Source organism: Anomalospiza imberbis, chromosome 20 (genome assembly GCF_031753505.1).
Source record: "Anomalospiza imberbis isolate Cuckoo-Finch-1a 21T00152 chromosome 20, ASM3175350v1, whole genome shotgun sequence".
Classification (NCBI taxonomy): domain Eukaryota; kingdom Metazoa; phylum Chordata; class Aves; order Passeriformes; family Viduidae; genus Anomalospiza; species Anomalospiza imberbis.
In genome coordinates, this window is record NC_089700.1 from 10,587,662 (window position 1) to 10,608,524 (window position 20,863).

A 20,863-nucleotide genomic window follows, 5' to 3' on the forward strand; every position below is an offset into this window, starting at 1 on the left:
AAATTCTTCACAAGAAGCAATGGTAAATAGGTCACAGAGCAATGGACAAAAGGGGAGAGAGAAATGACAGCCCAGAATTCCAGGAAAGGAGGCAGCCTTATCTGGTGCCTGTGGGAAAATCACACAGTTATGCTCCTGACTGCTCCATGATGACCCTGAGAAAGTGGCCTCATCCCCCTGTTCCTCCTCCCAACTGCTGTTTGCTTTGTCTGTTTAGACTGCAAACTCTCCAGGGCCACAGTGGTGCCAATATTGCTCGCAGTCACCAGGCACACAACAACACGTACGGGAAATGAAGCAACAGCTTGGTGCCAGGCCCAGCAGCACCTCATGGCACAGCTGCAGCAAGGGGGGCAGGAGACACTCAGGGCCAAAGACTGCTGAGAGTTTTGAAAATGTATTGGTCTGTATGTACAGACCAAGAGCTGGCAAAGCCTCATGTGCAAGGTCCCATGCACTCTAACAGCTCCTTGCAGGGCTGGGCTTTGCTTTACTTGCATGTTGAGTTTTTAACCCTTCAGCTTGGGGGAAGCTGTCACTTGGACTTCCCTAGGATCACAGAATCCCAGAATGTCCTGAATTGGAAGGAACCCACAAGGATCATTGAAGTCCAACTCCTGGCAGCACTTTCCTGTCTCATTCCTCTGCTGCTCACCATTCACTTCATTGCAAGCCCTATTCCTCCTCAACCTTCCTTACCATCTCCTTCTTTCTTTCATTATGTGTTTTCCTTTCACCTTCTCTTCTGCCTCCACGTCCTGAGGCTGAACTTTCTCCATGCCCAAGAGGTTCTCAAACAGGAGCTTGTGAATAATTAACAGTGTAGACTAAAAATAGCATAATTTTTAATGGCATGCACTATTGCACAGATGAGCTACCTTGGATTTAAGTGTGACTGGCCCTAACTGTTACTAATTTGCCAGGAATGCTTTATAGAATGACAGCTGTGAGGAGGAAGAACATCACTTGTGGGCCTGAAAAAGAGAAGACAAAGCAAAGCAAATTGGTAGAACTGAATTCACCATGTCAGAATAAAGGAATGTGAATTCAGCAGATCCTGGTGCTCCAGCAGCCTGGGGAAAAGCTCCATAGCCTGGGACCCTGAAGGTATTTCCAGGACAGGCAAAAAGAACAAAAGCCCTTTCACTTGTGGAAGCTTATTGCAGTGAGCAAAGGCTTGATGGAGAAAGATGCCACCAAGTTTGTGAGCTTCCCAGATGAGCAGCCCTGTGCAGGCTTGGCAGCTGCATCCCTAAAGGAAGATAATGGAAAACCCATAAATCAGCCTGAGCCACCCGCTGCAGGCCCTGGCAGTATGTGACAGCCTGGAGTGTGACACCCTGGATCCCACAGCCGTGCCTCACCCGGGAAGAGCTGAAAGGTCAATTGTAAAATCACCCTGCATACGCCACTTGCAAGGAAAATAAACACAGCAAGAGTCCCCAGGAAGTAAAGTGTGGCTTCTGTATCTCCTCAAGTTTAGACTGAATTTCGGAGAGATACATTTTACTGAGCAGAGGGGATGAGTTGGCAGCTTGCAGACAGAACACAGCTTTTCACCCCTCCCTCCCTCTCTGGCTTCAGACACAAGGACAAGCCCTTCCAGCCCTGCCCGAACAGAGAAGGTGCTACCAACGTCCCCAGGACAGCCTGTGACACCAGACAATTTCTAACAAGCTTGCAAACCCCTGGGGTTTTACATATCCCTTTCTGCCTTTGTGTCCATAACGCACAAAATGTGGACTGGAGAAAAAGAAGTGAGAAAGGCAGCAGCATGGTAGCACCCCAGCGAAGCTGAGTAAGCCAAAGCTGCAGTTTGCTGGCTGTAAGAGCCCCCAGGCTCAGCAGTGTGTGCTGGCTCTGAGCAAAGCTCAGACCCTCCAGAGAATCCTTACGTGAGTCAGCTCAGCTCTGGGCTGGCCTGGCTCGAACATCCACAGCCCATGAGCAATCCCGAGCAGCATTTCACAATATTCACTGGCTACAAGTCTGCCTTGTTGCAAGTTGTCCAGGGATTAGCTGCAGAGAGCTGCTCCGGGCTCTTCCCTCAGCTGGCAGTGGGGGATGGACAGAGCAGGAACAGGATGGTGCTGTTTCAAATAAGAGCTACGATGTGCTAGGGGAATTTATACAAACCCGCACTAATCCATGCTAGTGTTCACATCACCAAGCACATGCCGAACTTCTCCCTGCTCCTTTCTTTGACACTGTATCATTGCATAATTTAAAAAATGCTTTGCTGGCCTTGCTCAGCTGGGGCAATTCCTGGCTCTTGCTGCAGCTGAATAGCTGATCCAATGGCTATTGCAATGCCCTGCCAGTGAGGCCACTGCTTTGGAATGAAATCACAGTTATTATCTGCAGTTAATTATCCTGCTGGGCGCTTCTCTGAAGTCCATAGACACAGCAAGAAAGAGTCACTTCGTCTAGAAGAGGGACAGAATTTAGATATGCAAAAGGAAAAAAGAGGTAATGGAAGGAGAGAGGGATGTATAGAGATATTAATACAAAATCACAGAGAATCAGGGACTCTCAGGGTCTCTTTCTCCAAGTTCCTTGTGAACAACTTCATTGACATCAAATTCCAAAATTTGCCATAAACCAGATGCTGTAGGATTTAATGCTGTGTAGAAAGTAACACTACCGAGTAGGAGAATCCTCCAGCCCCTGAAGCAGAGAGGCGCCCGGCGGGAGGACGGGGTCAGGCCGCGACAGCAGCACGGCCGGGCACGGGCAGCGGACCGGGGGCAGGAGCGAGAACGGCTGCGGGTGGGCAGGGCAAGGCAGGGCCCGGGGAAGCCGGGCAGAGCCGAGCAGCCCCGGGAGACCGGGCCGGGCGGGCAGGACCGGGCACGGCCGGGAAGGCAGGGCCGGGAAAGCAGGGCCGGGCGGGCAGGGCCGGGAAGGCAGGGCCGGGAAGGCAGGGCCGGGAAGGCAGAGCCGGGAAGGCAGGGCCGGGCGGGCAGGGCCGGGAAGGGCCGGGCGGGCAGAGCCGGGCAGGGCCGGGCGGGCAGGGCCGGGAAGGCAGGGCCGGGAAAGCAGGGCCGGGCGGGCAGAGCCGGGCAGGGCCGGGAAGGCAGGGCCGGGCGGGCAGGGCCGGGCGGGCAGAGCCGCTCCCCCGAGCCCGGCCCGGCCCCGCGGAGCGCTCCCGCCCCGCCCCGCCGCCCGCCGCCGCCATCTTGCCCAGCCCGCGCCCGCCCGTCCCGCTCCGTGGCAGCCCCGCCGCTCCTCAGGCCGCCCGTCCATGGCCAGCTTTCCCCCGAGTGTCAACGAGAAGCTCATCGGTGAGAGGGGGGGCGGGCGGGCTCGGCGGGGGCAGCGCGGCCGGGCCCGGGCTCGGCCCGGGCTCGGGCGGGGGCGGGCGGGCGCTCAGCCCATCCCGCAGCGGAGCGCGCTCGGGGCTGCCCGCGGGTAACGGGCGGGGTCCCGGCGCACGGAGCCCGTCCCGGCGCACGGAGCCCGTCCCGGCACACGGAGCCTTTCCCGGCGCACGGAGCCCGTCCCGGCGCACGGAGCCCGTCCCGGAACACGGAGCCTTTCCCGGCGCCTTTCCCGGCGCACGGAGCCCGTCCCGGCACACGGAGCCCTTCCCGGCGCACGGAGCCCGTCCCGGAACACGGAGCCTTTCCCGGCGCACGGAGCCTTTCCCGGCGCACGGAGCCCGTCCCGGCGCACGGAGCCCGTCCCGGCGCACGGAGCCTTTCCCGGCGCCTTTCCCGGCGCACGGAGCCCGTCCCGGCACACGGAGCCCTTCCCGGCGCACGGAGCCCGTCCCGGCCGCCGGCCCGTTCTCCCGGCCGCGGGCAGGCGCGGGCCTGGCGGCATCGCCCGTACCGTACCGGCTGCGGCATCGCCCACGGTGCGAGCAGTTCGTTCAGCACCGCGTGTTTCCCTGCGGGGGCTCATCCCTGCTGGCTTATACGGTCACACCGGGCCCCCTCCCGATCGCGTTAATCGCCGTGAAACAAAGCGGGGTGCCCGCGCAGCCGGTGTAAGGCGCTGCACGGATCTCCCTCTCACGGATCTCCTCTGTCCCCCCCAGCTCGGTCGCGCACGGTAGGAGAGCTCCTGGCCCCCACGTCTCCCTTCGACAAGAAGTGCGGCCGGGAGAACTGGACGGTCGCGTTCGCTCCCGATGGCTCGTACCTGGCGTGGTCACAGGGACATCGCATAGTGAAGCTGGTCCCCTGGGCACAGTGCCTCAACAACTTGTAAGACAATCTGCTATGGCTTTCAGTGCACCTGAAAAACAGGAGATAGCTTCAGATCTATTAAAACGCATGTGTACTGGTCTCCTAAGCTTTGACACCTCGGGGAAAAATGAATTCCTTAAAATTACAGCTGTTCTGTCTCTTCCTGTGTGGCCAGCAAGAGGAACAGCTATTGCAACCTCACTACGCCCATGGAGGAGTGTTAATCAATTCAGACGCTCTAAAATGAGAGGAAGTTAGCATGAAGAGGGAATTTAGAGATGTGGGCAGATCTGGCCCTTTACACTTCCTATCACAAGGCTGTTTGGCTTTACCTTTTAGGAATTTAAAGGCAGGCCTCTTTCCTTATCATTCTTGTTCGAATGCAAGTGGAGTTCCAAAACACACAATTTATTGGCACTTGCAGGTTGCATGTTAGTGAAGTTGGCAGCTGGCCACTGCAGTTTTGTAGCTGGTTACGTTTCTCTTACCCATTTTTTCCCCCTTTTGGGAGTGGTTAATTGTTTTCCATGTGCTGGACACTCAGTATCTCTTTTCAAGGTTTAACACAAGTTAATTGCAAGAAACTTCTCACTCATTTAGCAGAAAATCCTAGAAATTTTTGTGGCTCATTTTTCTGTAAATGCTTCAAAACGGTTGGATTTTGCAGTAGGCTAAGTTAGTCTCTTGCTCTGTACAGAGACAAAACTCTATACAGAGTATTAGTATTATTTTGTGTTGGAAGGTTTCCAGGTGCTGGTAATTTTTCTCAGTTGCAAGAAAAAGCCACTTTTATAATTTTAAAGTGAAAACGCACCGTTTTGCCCCTCAGAGATGGACATGGTGACAGGTCCCAGATTTCATTGCACCTTGAAGAAAGGCTTTTTTCCGCGCTACCTGGCGCTGTACTGTACTTTGCGTTGTCTTGGCAGCCTGCTGCACGGCACAAAGAATGGCGCGAACGCCGCCGGCACGCGGCTGCCGCGGCAGAGCAGCGAGGGCGGCCAGAAGAACAAGCCCTGCGAGCACGTCATCGACTGCGGGGACATCGTGTGGAGCCTGGCCTTCGGCTCCTCGGTGCCCGAGAAGCAGAGCCGCTGCGTCAACATCGAGTGGCACCGCTTCAAGTTCGGGCAGGACCAGCTGCTCCTCGCCACCGGCCTCAACAACGGCCGCATCAAGATCTGGGATGCCTACACAGGTGAGCGGAGAGGAGCTGAGGGCACGGCGGGGGATCCTGAGCTGCAGGGACACACGGGGAGCGTCCAGTCCAGCTCCTGGACTGCCCCAGCACCGCCGCCGTGTCCCTGGGAGCGATGTCCAAACGTTCCTTGTCACGCTCAGGTGCCAGCTCACACTTCTTGCAGTAATAATGTTGTTAGTATGCCCCAGGAATCGGTTATAGAATGGTAACTGGGTACTGAACCTTCAATACAAATTAAAAAATACTAAAAAAGCATGGGCTCCTGAAGTAACCAGAAACTGCCAAAGGAACAAGAGAGGCACGTCATGCGTTGAGATGTGAGAGATGGAAGACACAAAATAATTAAATGTGTGCATACATACATTGGTTGTTTACTCAATAGTCTTCCTAGTTTTACCATACTTTAAAAGCATGAAATTGCTGGTTTATGTTGATAAGGACCTTTTATTTTTTTTAAAAGAAAACTAATTACTCAAAAAGACTGAATCTAAACTTAGGGACTTTCAGTTTTTCTGATAGTACAGCTGCTAGGTTGGAGAGAACTCAGTTAAGAAAAATAATGACTATTGAGTAATTTGTCCTTGTAAATTGAAGCTTAGAACAGGTATGTCTATCAAAAGACAAGTCTTGCCTTATTTCTGAAGTTCTAGTATATAGATGTTGTAGCTTTTCCAGGAGTTACCTCTCAATACAGGAGAGTGAAAGGATCTATATGCTGTTTATTGTAGGGAGCATTTCTACAAAGAAAATTGTCTTTACATGCTGTAATTTTGTATTCAATATTTGTATCCATAAAGCACTTGATCTAAGTACAGTAGTCCTTCATGTTAAATTGTGGTGTTCTCATGTAACAGGAAAACTCCTCCTTAACCTAATGGACCACACAGAAGTTGTCAGAGATTTAACCTTTGCCCCTGATGGCAGCCTGATTCTTGTGTCTGCATCCAGAGACAAAACCCTGCGAGTGTGGGACCTGAAAGATGATGGTAATGTCTGGACTCAACCTGCTCTATTACCTGAGAGGAGCATCCCTGTACTAACCTCTTTTATTGCTCTAGACTCAGTTTGGTCAAGATTGCTTAAAAACTGCGTGTTCGGGGTTAGTCACTCACTCTGCACTTGGAATTCTTTAGCCACTCACTCTGCAGCCCCTTGGAATGCCTTATCTGTCTGAACCCTGGGGGCAGAAGCAGGTATTGGGCTAAATGTGCATGAAATGACCTTTCTGAATAGGGACATGGAAGTAGAGGCTGCGTCCCAGGGGTTTTATTTCTGTGTAGAATGACTCTGCAAGAAGTTTGGGAAGATAATACAAAATTTCACAAAGGAATAACTAATTTGGAAAAGCTTTCCCATCTGAATTTTGTAAAACTTAACCAATTCTAACAGCAACGCCTTTTCTGTTTAGGAAACATGATGAAGGTGCTCAGAGGCCATCCGAACTGGGTGTATGGCTGTGCATTCTCTCCAGACTCCTCCATCCTCTGTTCTGTTGGAGCTAGTAAAGCAGTATGTGTCAGAGTTTCTTGTTCCTTAATTCTCCTGAATTATGTGCATAATCATTTTAAATCTAAGTAACATTAAGCTTGTGCTCGGTGTCATGAACTTCTAATGTTTGATGATGATGTGAAAGTGCATGAAATTAAACTGGCAAATGGTGCATTGAGACCCTGATTTGTGACTGGAACTTGCACTGCTTTTAGTTGAAGAGGCTGTAAGTGTGGAGAAATAGGTCTGCACAGGGTCGTGGCATAAAACAAAGACCACTAAAGCTGCCAGTGTTAAAAGATACTTAGAATAATGCATAAAACTATTTTGGTTTTGATTTTGTCCTTCCTATTTCATGCTCAAAGAGAAAGACTTCACAAACTCTCAGCCAGTCAGGGCATTTCCTGCTGAACAAAACCATTCTCCCTGTTTTCCCCTACCAATGGCAGTGGTGTACCTAAGAGTTAGAGGGAAGAGGAGCACACTGGTTTTGCTTCCATCCTAACGCCCTGCTAGAGAACTGAAAGCAGTGCAGGTGACGCATGTATGCCATAAGCTACTCCTGGCACTGAAGAGTTAGGGCAAACCAGAAAGGGAGCTCAGCCTGGTTCCAGGGGCTCTGTAGGCAGTGTAGTGGAGCCTCAAAAGCCCAGTTCAGGCACTGGCCATCACTCCTGTGGGAGTGCTGAGGCATTGTCCGCCGCGGTGAGCACAGCCGAGCTCTGGGGTTTGGCTCTGTAGTGGAGCAGAGGGGGATGTGTACATTGCTGTCTGGAGGCTGTGTGTTTTCCATAAGCTTCTTGCTTTCCCTGTCACAGGTGGTGGCAGCAATATTGGTGTGATTGAGTTAAGCTGGCACCACTCTGAGGAGCACAGTGGTGTTGGCGGGCAGAGAGTGGCAGCTCTGGCCGCCAGCCCGGCGAGCTGTACCGTCTGTACCGTAGGACGAAGTAACCTTGCCCTCGGCTGCAAGGGGTCCTGTACGTACGCAGGTGCTGCTCCATGTCCACTGTCTGCTTGCTTGCTTGCTTTTTTTTTTGTTGTTGTTTTTTTTTTTTTAATAATTTTCACAGCAGTGAAACACACTGACTCCTCAAACTTAGTTTCCAGTTTTATAGAATGTTGGGTTCTCCTTGGAAAAATTAGTGAACATGTTTATAACTGATTGTAAAATGGTTCGGAGTTAGGTGGTATGGGAGGCACTGAGGCTGAGTTTGTTTTGGTCAAACATAAATTTATCCAAGATGTCAGAATTTAACCTGTGCAGTAAAACTGTCAAGGGAAAAATGGAAAAATCAAGGTCTCTAGTGAGCTCTTTGAGGGACATAACAGCTTTTGCTAAAGACTTATATTCCTATAAAACCATGCTGCAGTACATGGATAGTTCCTATTAAGTAATTCTGCACAGTCCTTATTTTGATAATATATAATGTACAACTGCATGTAAAATACTGTAATATTCCATGAATTCTTACAATACACTGTGCAGTTAGTCGGGTAAATTGTAATTTTAATGCTGTTTGTTACTGTTGACTTGATTTTAAATGACTAAATTCTTTCTAATAATGTGGTTAGACTTCCCTGTTGTTTTGCCAAAGACATAACTTTTGGCTGTGAAAATTCTTTTTGCTTGCAGTATCTGTTTCTCTTCCTAGGCTGACGTTGGTGATCCAAGCAATTGTAAACAAGTGATCTTAAAGGGATGCCACTGGAGTAACAATATGTTAACCTTACATTTTCTGTCTGTATATTTCTTAAAATTTTGGTAGTTACTGAAAAGAGGGGACTGTAGAGTTTAACCCTATTTATTTCTGAATATTTTAATAAAATAGTTTTGTAATACATGAATTTCAGTAAGCTACGTGGTTAAATTGTGTTGCCTTTATCTTATATTTTGGCTTATTTTGTTAATAACATTTAACAAATTTGAGTTAGAACTTGCATGTCTGCTTTAATTATTTTTTTAAAAAACCTTGATTTTAATCTGAGTATGACACTGAGCATATTTCTTAATTGTAGTAATTCATAATACCTGATTTTAATATAATCCTAAATAAGACTAGCTATACTTTAAAAACAAATTAAATGCTTCATTGCCTCTCTGAGCAGAGCTATAACATCAGCTCATTTAATTCCAGGTTTTCCTCTGGGATATGGATAAATACTCCATGTTACGGAAACTTGAAGGCCATCACAATGATGTTGTAGCTTGTGAGTTCTCTCCTGATGGAGCGTTACTGGCTACTGCATCTTACGATACTCGAGTCTATGTCTGGGATCCACATATTGGAGTGATTCTTAGGGAATTTGGGTAAGTAAAGCACTCAAATCTGAAGCTGTCTCCCAGAGTGGACTTGGAAATGACAGTGGCTGATGGAGGTCCTGAAGTGGCAGAGGCTGGAGGTTGTTCTTCCACCTGAGAGCGAATGTACAGCACTGGTCTTTTAATGTGTACCGAGTTGTTAAACAAGGCTGAAGAGCACACGGTGGCTCAGCCCCCCTCCCGAATCCATGGTGAACTGGTCAAACAGTGTTTGTTTGTGAGTGCCTGAGCTCTGCTGTCCTGGCTGAGGCTGCGTCTCTGTCCACAGGCACCTGTTCCCCCCGCCCACGCCGATCTTCGCGGGCGGCGCCAACGACCGCTGGGTGCGCTCCGTGTGCTTCAGCCACGACGGGCTGCACGTGGCCAGCCTGGCTGATGACAAGTGAGTGTGGGCACGGGCTGCTGCCCCTGCTGCCGCTGCCTTCCTGCCCTAGCGCAGGAACCTCCCAGCGCTGTCAGCTCGGGCTCCTGGCGCCTGAACTGTGCTCCAGTCTAGTGTCTTGTGCAGCATACAGAAAACACCAAGCACAGTTAAAAACCTGCTCTGGTAACTTCCTGTGTTGTCCTTCCCCCTCAGAATGGTGAGGTTCTGGAGAATTGATGAAGAATACCCTGTACAAGTTGCACCTCTGAACAATGGACTCTGCTGTACTTTCTCGACTGATGGCAGTGTTCTGGCCGCAGGGCAAGTACAGACTTCTTTTCCTTTCTAAAATATGATGGTAACACGAGAGATTGAAAACAGTGGCTCAGTGTTCTGAAAATCTTCAGTTGTGACTTGCAGCCTGGTGCTTCTGACTGGTACTGTTTGTTTAAACATGCCTGGAATAGCAGTAAAATCAATCAGCTGATAAACTCATTTCTTATCTTTAAAAATAAATACGTGAGAGACCCAAAACATGAGGATTGGAAGAAGCCCATCAGATAGGCGAGGGCAGTTGTTGTGTGTTAGGTGGCACTGCAGGTAGCTGCTGGGAGATCTGCTCCTGTTGCATAGACAAGTTGCTTATTGTGCTGCTGCAGCTTAAAATAGGAGCTGGAGTAAATCAGGATCGGGAGCAGGTGGAACTGAGCACCAGCAAGTCCCCTACCTAGTCATGTGTGTGTGAGTTGGTAGCAGGCTGAGCTGGTTCACGTGGGATAACCTGGAGGGTTTTGTGGGTTTTGTGCAGGACCCAGGATGGCAGCGTGTACTTCTGGGCAACCCCGAGCCAGGTGTCCAGCCTGCAGCACCTGTGTCGCATGGCCATCCGCAGGGTGATGCCCACCAGCCAAGTCAAGAGCTTGCCTATCCCGGGCAAAGTGGTGGAGTTCCTTTGTTACCAGATTTGAGTTATTTGAGAAGAAAACAAAAAAACGAAACCAACAACTGGGAGGTGGCCCAGCTGCTGAAACCGGCTACAAACACGTTACAGAATCCTCAAACTGTACAGCCTTTAAGCTTAAAACTCTACAGGTTTTCAAGAGCTATTTAAAGTGATAACCTAAATACTATTTTATCAAAATGCCTGACAGGTAATTTTTTTTACTATTTATAGAAAACACAGTAGAAGTATTCCTGGTGTTCTCAATTTTCTGAAATGTAACTGTGAAAACATGTACATATATAGACATAAGCTGCTACATGTTATCGGTGTACCTTTAAAAATTGCTTGTATGATTTTTCACGTGTCTCATGTATATATTGCTTTGGTAGAACCATGATGCATCTGAGCTGTAAGTGGAAGGACAGCTGTTCTGGCACACTGAGGTAGGAAAGCTATTGACTTACAGAGCAGTTAAGCTTCCTTCTGTACATTGGTTGGGGTGCAGAAAGCTGCCCCCCGGGTCAGACTTTGTGCTCGTTTATTTGTGAGGAGGTACAGTGTGGCTTGGTAGGGAGCAGTGTGTGGGAAAGGGCAGGAGGTTAAAAGGGGTGCAGTGTATCTAATGTAACCCAGGACCATGCCTGAGTCAGCTGAAGGCCTTATGCTCCATAGCAGGAAACCAGGTGAAATTTCAGTATTGGGCAGTGTTAGAGAACTGTTTCCTTACATTTCTGAAAATCTGACTACTGTATTATTGCCTGATACTGTGTCTGTAATGAGAGACATTTGCAGACTCAGTTTATTATCCTTTAACCCTGTAATATCTGTTTGGGGGTGATTATTGGTTAATGGCCAAAGATAAGCAAAATACTTGGTTTTGCCTTCTGTTATTTATCTGTACCTGCAGATATAAAGAATATATGCATTGCATAAAATGCCTGATTATATATATTTTTGTTGAATTTTGTATTAAAAACTTGCATAAAAGTTTTCTGGCATCTCATCTGGTGACTGATTTATCAACACTGGCTGCAGCGTTCCAGGCTGAGCTGCTGAGGCTTGGTTTGTGCTCCCAGACAGATGCTTGGACAGCTTTCTAAAGCCATGACAGTGTTATAAGCATGTGTGAGCTGCAAATCTGCTTATTTAAGCACCTTCATGAGCTGAGCTAAAAGCTGGGCTTGCCATGAGCCTGTTTCTGCAAGATCACAATTCCAGCCTTGGGTCAGCAAGTTGGACTTCAGTGTGGGGTCTTGCAGGAGAGGCTTACTAAAGGGTTCCCTCAGGTTGTGTTCACCAGAAGCTCTGATTTATGGAAGTGGAGGAAGAAAACAACATCCCAGCTTCCCCCTTCACCACCTCTGAAAGCTGCTTCTTCCAGCTCTGCCTGCAGGTGTTCTTCTGTTTGCTCTAACCTTTCTCCCAGGACACAAATGGTAGTGTTAGGCTAAGTACACAAGCTTTCCTCGTTAGTGAGGCTATTTAAAATAATGTACCACGTTTACAAGCCTCTTCCTGCCATGGTGGGACACCACAAGGTGAGGTCTGATCCCCAACATCCCCAGCTGTGACCACAGCACAAGCCTGGGCCTTCAGCAGGGCGACACACGGCTCCTCCCAGCTGGTGTTCAGTACCCGCTGTCGGGGGGAAGGGAACAAGCAAAGGACAGCACCATGGAGCTACAAAAGAGCTCCACCCCCACGAGGCCATCCAGGCTGGTCCTCAGGTGAGGGGCAGGGGAAAGGAGGGCTCAGGATGCAGGGACAGAGTGGCCGGTGCCTGAGGCACTGCCTGCAGCAGCTGTCTGAACCGGTGACGGAGAGAAGCAAAGTCCAAGAGAAAACTGGAGCTTCAGCCATGAGGAAGTTTCTCTGGAATGCTCTGAAAACTGTTTATTTTCTGCATTCATATGTGGCGTTTTAGTTGAATCATGACTGAATAACACTGCTAAGTATTGTGTGGGGTTCGTTGTTTCAAATGCTAGATGAGGACTTCCATTGGAGCACTTTAGAAATAGGGTGGATGAATCCCGTGACCTTTTCCTTATATATTACAATAGTCTCATAAAGGACAGAGGTTATGTAAGATCCCATGGGAAATCTGGTAGAGGTGTCAGGCAGAAACTGTTTATCCAAATAATTATTTCAGATTAGAACCACCTGAGTACGGCAGGCAGGGTTTCTGTGGGATGCTGGCTTCTGCACAAGGACAAGTTTGTTTTATAAACACTGCTCTACACCCAAATCCCACTGCAGTGAGCTGGATCAGAACAGCCCTAATTATTGATGTACTAGAACCAAAAGAAAGCCAGAGTAAACTTCAGATAAGTCATGATAACACTGTTAGTTATCAGCAAGGTTATACCTTGTGTAACCAGATAACTCCAGACAGAAGTTCTGGGGCAGATATGATTTATTTCTAACATGAGATTAGAAGTTTCTGAATGCTCACTTTTATTACAGCTGGCTGAGTGCTTTGTTGCATCAAGGAGAAAAATATTTATTTACGGGCTCTAATAAGAGTTGCTACACTGGCGTTCCCTGACAGAAATCATAATCCCCTCTCCCTCTCTGAGTTCACTTCTCAGCCTGTACAAACTCCCGCTGCCCCCTGCACACTACGGGGAGGAACTTCTCCCATTTAATTGGAGAGTTCTGCCCACTTCTTCAGGTGCCTGACACACAGCTCCATCTTACAGCTGTGCAGCTACGGAGCACTGCCTCTCCTGTGTGAACCCAGGTCAGCTCATGGAGAGCACTTAACCAAGCCACTAAGGCTTCACTGATGCTCCTCTCCCCTCCTGCTTCAAGAGGCAAGCAGTTCTTTGGAAAAACTATCTCAATCTGCTTCCTGATAAAACAGCAGTTGTAGTAAAACTCTTGTACCAGAATAAACACCAGGATGGAAAACTTCAACTGAAATTAAATGGGGGAAATCCATCAGTGTATGTTATTAACAGTGTAAATTCACATATTCTGGGGCAACTGCCCAGGAGCCATTAGGGTGTTTTGATGATATTTATTGATTATGACCGGCTCCTTGTGGTCACTGCAGAAGGAACAAGTCCAAAAGAAAGACTTAAAATATTGCTTCATCTTAATTGCATCAGAGGAAAGGAAAAAAACAAAAAAAAAAAAAAAAAAAAAAAATCCAAGGTCCACTGCAGATAACAGCGGTGAGAAGAGTTTGGGCAGAACTTTGGTCCCGATGTTGCATGTCACAAGACTGAGATACACGTTTGCTGCTGCCCAGAGAGCTGTGCTGGTTTTTGTGAGGTCACTGGCACATAAGGAAAAGGAGCAGCTGAGAAAGTCCCCTCCCTACCTTCCAACAGGTCTGTGACAGCCCCAAGGCCACCTGGCCTCTGAGGGAGGTTTGAACTTGCCACATGGTTTCCTTCATGCTGACCCCAAAAGTTCAGGTAGTTCTGATACTAAGTGAAGCACCTACAATGGGCATGCTCTGAGAGCAAACAGGAACTAGAGGTGGCATGCTTCTTCTGTGATTGTATAAATCAGCACTGAATCTGGCTGCAGTTTGCCATTTCTCTGACCTCAGTGCTCTCAGATGAATTTGATCTACTGCCTAGAGAGTCCTCTCCTGACTCTACTCCAGCACAACATTACAAATAAAAATCTAATTAAACAGAGTTCATCATGGCAATAATCTTAGCAACAACTAACCAGGCTCTAATGAAGCATATTCGTAGCAAAGGCTTGCAATAAAGCAAGGGAAGTTTGAGATACACACATGTGTATGTCTGTGGGTTGATGTGGGAGTGAGTGCCTCCATCCATGTGTGTGTGTGTAACTCACATGCACTGGTGCCCAACTCCCTGCCAGGGGTTATTCTGGAGCCTGGGAAAAGCTCAGTGCTTGCACAGTGACAATACTGCACTAGGAAGGCAGCAACTGGGAGGGCATTTACCTCCCAGGGGAAGGTGCAAAGACCCCTTGGCATCCCCAGGCCTATTGACTGTGTCCACTGGATCATGAGACATTAGAGAAGCTGAAAGTGGACTAACCTACTCACAGGTTTGTGTTTGGGGAAGAGCTGCCAGGATGGCATGTGGCCAACACAAGTGTTACAGCTTCTGCTGGAACCCCTGAACATCAGCACAGCCCCAGCCCTGGCCAGTCATACACACACTGCAGGGTCTGACCCTGCTCAGCACAGCCCAGAGCAGGGTCTGACCCTGCCCAGCACAGCCCAGAGCAGGGTCTGACCCTGCCCAGCACAGCCCAGAGCAGGGTCTGACCCTGCCCAGCACAGCCCAGAGCAGGGTCTGACCCTGCCCAGCACAGCCCAGAGCAGGTCAGACCCTGCCCAGCACAGCCCAGAGCAGGGTCTGACCCTGCCCAGCACAGCCCAGAGCAGGGTCTGACCCTGCCCAGCACAGCCCAGAGCAGGGTCTGACCCTGCCCAGCACAGCCCAGAGCAGGTCAGAGCCTGCCCAGCACAGCCCAGAGCAGGGTCTGACCCTGCCCAGCACAACCCAGAGCAGGTCAGACCCTGCCCAGCACAGCCCAGAGCAGGGTCTGACCCTGCCCAGCACAACCCAGAGCAGGGTCTGACCCTGCCCAGCACAGCCCAGAGCAGGGTCTGACCCTGCCCAGCACAGCCCAGAGCAGGGTCTGACCCTGCCCAGCACAGCCCAGAGCAGGGTCTGACCCTGCCCAGCACAACCCAGAGCAGGTGAGACCCTGCCCAGCACAGCCCAGAGCAGGGTCTGACCCTGCCCAGCACAGCCCAGAGCAGGGTCAGACCCTGCCCAGCACAGCCCAGAGCAGGGTCTGACCCTGCCCAGCACAGCCCAGAGCAGGGTCTGACCCTGCCCAACACAGCCCAGAGCAGGTCAGACCCTGCCCAGCACAGCCCAGAGCAGGTCAGAGCCTGCCCAGCACAGCCCAGAGCAGGTCAGACCCTGCCCAGCACAGCCCAGAGCAGGTCAGACCCTGCCCAGCACAGCCCAGAGCAGGGTCTGACCCTGCCCAGCACAGCCCAGAGCAGGGTCTGACCCTGCCCAGCACAGCCCAGAGCAGGGTCAGACCCTGCCCAGCACAGCCCAGAGCAGGTCAGACCCTGCCCAGCACAGCCCAGAGCAGGGTCTGACCCTGCCCAGCACAGCCCAGAGCAGGGTCTGACCCTGCCCAGCACAGCCCAGAGCAGGGTCAGACCCTGCCCAGCACAGCCCAGAGCAGGTCAGACCCTGCCCAGCACAGCCCAGAGCAGGGTCTGACCCTGCCCAGCACAGCCCAGAGCAGGGTCTGACCCTGCCCAGCACAGCCCAGAGCAGGGTCAGAGCCTGCCCAGCACAGCCCAGAGCAGGTCAGAGCCTGCCCAGCAGCCTTGCCCGTGTGAGGAAAGGGCTCTGTGCAGCTCAGCTCCACCCACCATCAGACACAGAGGGCTCAATTCAAACAGAACTGCTACTGTCCACAGCATGGTACATGGGCCAGATCATGAGCTCTTTGGCAGCAGACTGCAACAGAAATGAATTCAAGATGTCCATCTGTGTGGATGGAGATCTCCTGGAATTACACTTTTCCTATGGAGCTCTTTGCCCAAGGAAACAAACCAGCAGCAGCCCCCAGACTCCCCTGAACAGGAGGAGGGAGGATTGTCTGGGAAGACATTCTGTGCACTGTGGTGTGGTGAGAAGGGTTTCCTCTTTTTAGTATCACTTACATTTAGTAATTCATAAATATGGTGTTGAGGGTTTTTTTAGCTTATTTTTTTCTTGAATCTATAATAGTTCTTGGCTTCAACAGCAGATATTATTAACTACTTATTATTCAGGAACAAATCAGTATTCTGACTAACCAATTATCTTAAATCACACTAAACAAAACATAACTCAGTAGCATTTATGGAGAAATGTAAGGATAATAACATTTGGAATATTTATGGGGGCCTGGAAATGTTTGAATTATCTTAATTTGTGCACTACAGTAGCATCCAAGCCGTTATTAAAGAAGTCTCTCTAATCCAAACAACTCCTAAGTTAAATGGAAAAGAGTCAAAGATGTGAACAGAAAATATAATCCCTCACTTAGAGGTAAATAAATGAGGCACAGAAAGGGATTCTAAAAACTGTGGCCAACCTCGGAATCTGGTTTTCCTCCCTGGTGTGGTGAGCAAGTCCCTTTGGCAGGCCCATCACACTTTCCAAACAAAAGTCAAATGTAAATGCAGTTCCTCATGCTCCAGAGGCTTTCCTTCATTCAGCACAGATGCAGTTCTGCTGCTGCTTTGATTTTCTCTGCTCTTTCAAACTCTGGCCTTGTGGTTTCACACCAAGTACCAATGCTCTTAAATGTTCAATTTCCAGAGCAAAGTGATCTGAGCTGAATCCCTTCTCAAAGCAAGAGGAGCAAAGTTCTGTTGTATTTCTAGAGAACGAGATCTCTAATTAGTTCTGTACCACAGTCCAGAGGTACCAAGGCACCACATTATGTTGAAGGCCTCATGCCTCCACGGGCTCAGCATCCCCTAGTGCCCGGGGAGTGAGGTGGCAGCCCCGCACCAGCCCTGATCCTGCAGGCATCCTGAGTTTTCGCTGTGCCAAATGACCTCGGCCAAGCCCTAGGCAGCTCCTCCTGGAAAGCTGGAATTGGTTTGGCTTGTTGCTGCACCCTCGTGCCTGAAGAGAACGGCCTGGGAGGGCAGGAAGGGGAGGAAACCCAAACGCCTTCCCCAAACCCCAAATCCTTCACCAACCCCAAATCCCGGGGAAGGGCTGCGGGCGCGTGCGGGCACCTGCCGGCTGTGCGGCGCCCTCTGCCGGGCACGCGCGGCCCTGCACACCTGGGCACGCGCGGTTCTGCACACCTGGGCACGCGCGGCCCTGCACACCTGGGCACGCGCAGTTCTCTCTGCACACCTGGGCACGCGCAGTTCTCTCTGCACACCTGGGCACGCGCAGTTCTGCACACCTGGGCACGCGCAGTTCGGTTCTGCACACCTGGGCACGCGCAGTTCTCTCTGCACACCTGGGCACGCGCAGTTCTCTCTGCACACCTGGGCACGCGCGGCTCTGCACACCTGGGCACGCGCAGTTCTGCACACCTGGGCACGCGCGGTTCTCTCTGCACACCTGGGCACGCGCGGCTCTGCACACCTGGGCACGCGCAGTTCTCTCTGCACACCTGGGCACGCGCGGCTCTGCACACCTGGGCACGCGCAGTTCTGCACACCTGGGCACGCGCAGTTCTCTCTGCACACCTGGGCACGCGCGGCTCTGCACACCTGGGCACTCACTGTTCTGCACACCTGGGCACGCGCAGTTCTCTCTGCACACCTGGGCACGCGCAGTTCTGCACACCTGGGCACGCGCAGTTCTGCACACCTGGGCACGCGCCCCGATCCCGATCCCGACGGCTCCTGGCTCCTGGCAGGCAGCCCTGGCGCTCACTGCTGGCTCTCCGTGTTCTGCACGAAGGCAGACTCGGAGGCCAGAGCGGAGCAAAGCGGCTGCTCCAGCCTGCAGTAACCCCACGGGAGTGTCTGCAGGGGGATCAGCAGTTTGGCCTGGATTTGGAGGGGAGATTCCTGCAGCACATCCACTCCGCATCATCAGTCCCTTGCTTCCTGCTGCAGGTCGAATTTGTCAGCGTTACAGAAAGAAAATGAGCTGGGTGGGAATTTCTGTCTCATCAGGGTGCTGTGCTCTCATCAGTGGGAGCTGCTTGTGTACGCTGCAAACAGCGGCACTGAGCATGAAGGAGTTCTGCCAAGGCTGGGAGACAAAGCTCGGACTTCTTTTGTTTCTCCTGCTTTAATTAGGAAAGAGCCAATGCATGAAACACAAGGAGTGCCAGAAGAGCAAATAAACGTAAGCCTTTGATGCTTTCTTTCCTTGAACACACACCTCTGTCAGCTCTTTCACCTCTGTCAGTCTCTCACCCCTTCAGAGGCTAAAGGTCAGAGGGGCCCCCTGTGAACTGCTGCCCTGGGGGAGGAAGAGGAAGGAAATGACAAATTAGCTCGGCTTTCCAGGCCTGCCTTGATGCACTGGTGTGAGTCACCAGAGCGGGAAGAGAAGACCGGCATCTATCAACACTTGGTTTCCTCTTCAGGAGCTGCTCACGTGAGGTCTGCAGCCGTGATTCCCTGGGCCTGTGAACAATCCTGCGGCTCTTCGGTGGGGCTGCACTGCAGAGTCCTTTTACTGCGAAGTGTCAGCAGAGTTCCAGCTAAACCTGCTGATTTTCATCACTTCTGGGAAGGCCAGATTGATTCCTGGCTTAAGGAAGACTGGAAAAACTGCTCTTCGAGCAAGTAATGAAGAATTGCTGTCTGAAATTGTCCCGAACACAATGAAGCCACCAGTCACCGCTTCACAGGCTTCCAGCTTCATAGCAACTTTGTCACACATAGATGACATTTTGTTAAAGAATTGAGGTTTTGTTGCAATTTCAACATCTCGAGGTTTTGTTTTGCTCCCCATCCCCAACCCGAGCCTTGCAAACACCATCTCTCACTGCTCCAAAGCTAACAGCTCCTTTTTCAGCACAGCAGATGTGGGAAAGCTGGATTTAAGACACAGGTAACTTGATTCCAGTTCCATCTCTGCAATCAGCTTCCTGTTTCAAATAGCCTTAACCTCGTGGTGCCTCAATTCCCACTATCTTATGTATGACCTGTTAAATACCTGCATGCTTTTTTTTTTTCTGGAGTTCTGAAGAAATTCCTTGTTTTTTGTTATTAAAGTGAAATCTGAAGATTACACGAACCCATGCAACTCCTGGCAATGAGGCTTTTAAGTGAAAACACTGCAGCATTGACTGCAGATGTGGAGCTCAGAACTGTATCTCCCATTCTAACACCACCCCTCCCTGCACCACCGAGGAAACTGTCCAGTAGCTGCTGCAGGAACAACGGGTTTGTTGCTTTTCAAGGGATACCATCACTTAGATTCTGGAATCAAACATTTCCCAGGGATGGGAAGTTACAGCTCTGGTAAGAAAGGAGGAATAGGAAATGCTGGCAGTGTGAGGAGGCAGTGGTAGAGCTGCCAGGGTAGGAGTGCAGGGTCTCTTGGAACACTGTAGTGGCAATGCCGTGTTTCACCCTGCGGCCATCACACCCACACCTGGGACAAGGGGCCTTTTCCTTGCCGACAAAGTGACCTCAGGCTCACAACACCACCCCCAGCACTGGTCTTTCCGCGGGCTCCTAAAGGGAGTGCATTGGGAGGGGCTGCCCCGGGCAGGGCTCACGGTCAGGAAGGCAGCTCCAGGAATAGCAGGTAGGAAATGGTGTCGGGAGCACGCAACCCAAGGGCTATTCTTAGGAGGAAGCCTAGAGCGGAACTGTAACAGGGAGTGTTTTCTGACTTCTGTTACAGAGATGACAGTTAAGGCAGCAGTGCCTGAGTTTGCAGTGTCACCTCAAACACCTGAGGGTGCCAAAGAGGCTTTTTTGGTGCAGGACAGGAAAGTGCATGAGACAGGGAGGGGACCTTGGGTGACCTGCATGGCATGCACTGAGAATCAGGGCAAGCGGTGCCTGAGCACCTGTGCCTTGGACATTCTCACCTTCCATTTACTCCTGCATGTCATCACCCTCATGGCCTCGTTCATAGCACATCTAAACATCACCTGCTTTGACACCAGAACACCTTTGGGAGGTGGAGAAGTTCTGGAATAAATTTGGAACCCAGAGGAGCTGGGTACCTTACCCAGAGTCACACATGGAGTGTCACACCAGAGATGTAAGCACAGCTTTGCTTGCTTAAAACTGCATTATGGAGGTATACATGTTCTTTAAACCCAAAAGAAATGAGGCTGCCTGCTGGAAAGAGAAGGCAGCATTTTAATGATGCTCTGTTTCTAAGCAAATGTGCTGAGTATTTGGTGACCCTTAACTTATTAATTCAGAAAAAGAATGAACAATACTAGCTAAACTACTTAATCGACTAATAAAATGTCAAGACCTATGGAAGACACTGCTCTCCTGTATTCCTTGACCTTTTTATTGAGGCACAATAGTGGTCTCCACCATTTTTTTTATCACTTAGAACTTTTGTTTCTGTTCTTGTGCTCAGGACTTGCTTGCTGGGCCAGAGAGACCTGCTGTGTCTACTGGAGGTCAGTTTCTTTAAATAAAAAAGTAATCCAGATCAATGCAGGATTACAGGACACAAAATGTCCTCATGGCTAAGCAGGGCTGGTGTTCTTGGATGGCAAAACTGCCCTGAAGTTTCAGTTTGCAATAAAATACCTGGCTCCTTGCTGGCTGCCGCGTTCCCCTCCCAGCAATGAGCTGTCCCCAGCACCGTTTGGGGTTGAACTCACCACAGACCATGGTCCAGCCAAAGGGGTGTGCTCCACATCCCCCAGGATCCAG

General features: G+C 50.4%; 1 protein-coding gene across 1 annotated transcript; it reads left to right on the top strand.

Annotated features, from left to right (window-relative positions):
- Positions 1–3,153: 3,153 nt before the first annotated feature.
- WSB1 (WD repeat and SOCS box containing 1) lies at positions 3,154–11,502 on the top strand. The gene is made up of 9 exons (XM_068210765.1): positions 3,154–3,284; positions 4,043–4,211; positions 5,123–5,391; positions 6,249–6,380; positions 6,803–6,903; positions 9,021–9,193; positions 9,474–9,587; positions 9,783–9,890; positions 10,378–11,502. The coding sequence occupies exons 1-9, from the start codon at positions 3,245–3,247 to the stop codon at positions 10,535–10,537; spliced, it is 1,266 nt and encodes a 421-aa protein (XP_068066866.1). The 5' UTR covers positions 3,154–3,244; the 3' UTR covers positions 10,538–11,502.
- Positions 11,503–20,863: the final 9,361 nt, after the last annotated feature.

What these genes read in the sequence shown, in the direction of transcription:
- WSB1 (XM_068210765.1), top strand. Translation starts at nt 3,245, where the DNA reads ATGGCCAGCTTTCCCCCGAGTGTCAACGAGAAGCTCATCG. An exon ending in TGTCAACGAGAAGCTCATCG is followed by an intron (nt 3,285 to 4,042) that starts GTGAGAGGGGGG and finishes TGTCCCCCCCAG; the next exon opens with CTCGGTCGCGCACGGTAGGA. An exon ending in GGCAGTGTTCTGGCCGCAGG is followed by an intron (nt 9,891 to 10,377) that starts GCAAGTACAGAC and finishes GGTTTTGTGCAG; the next exon opens with GACCCAGGATGGCAGCGTGT.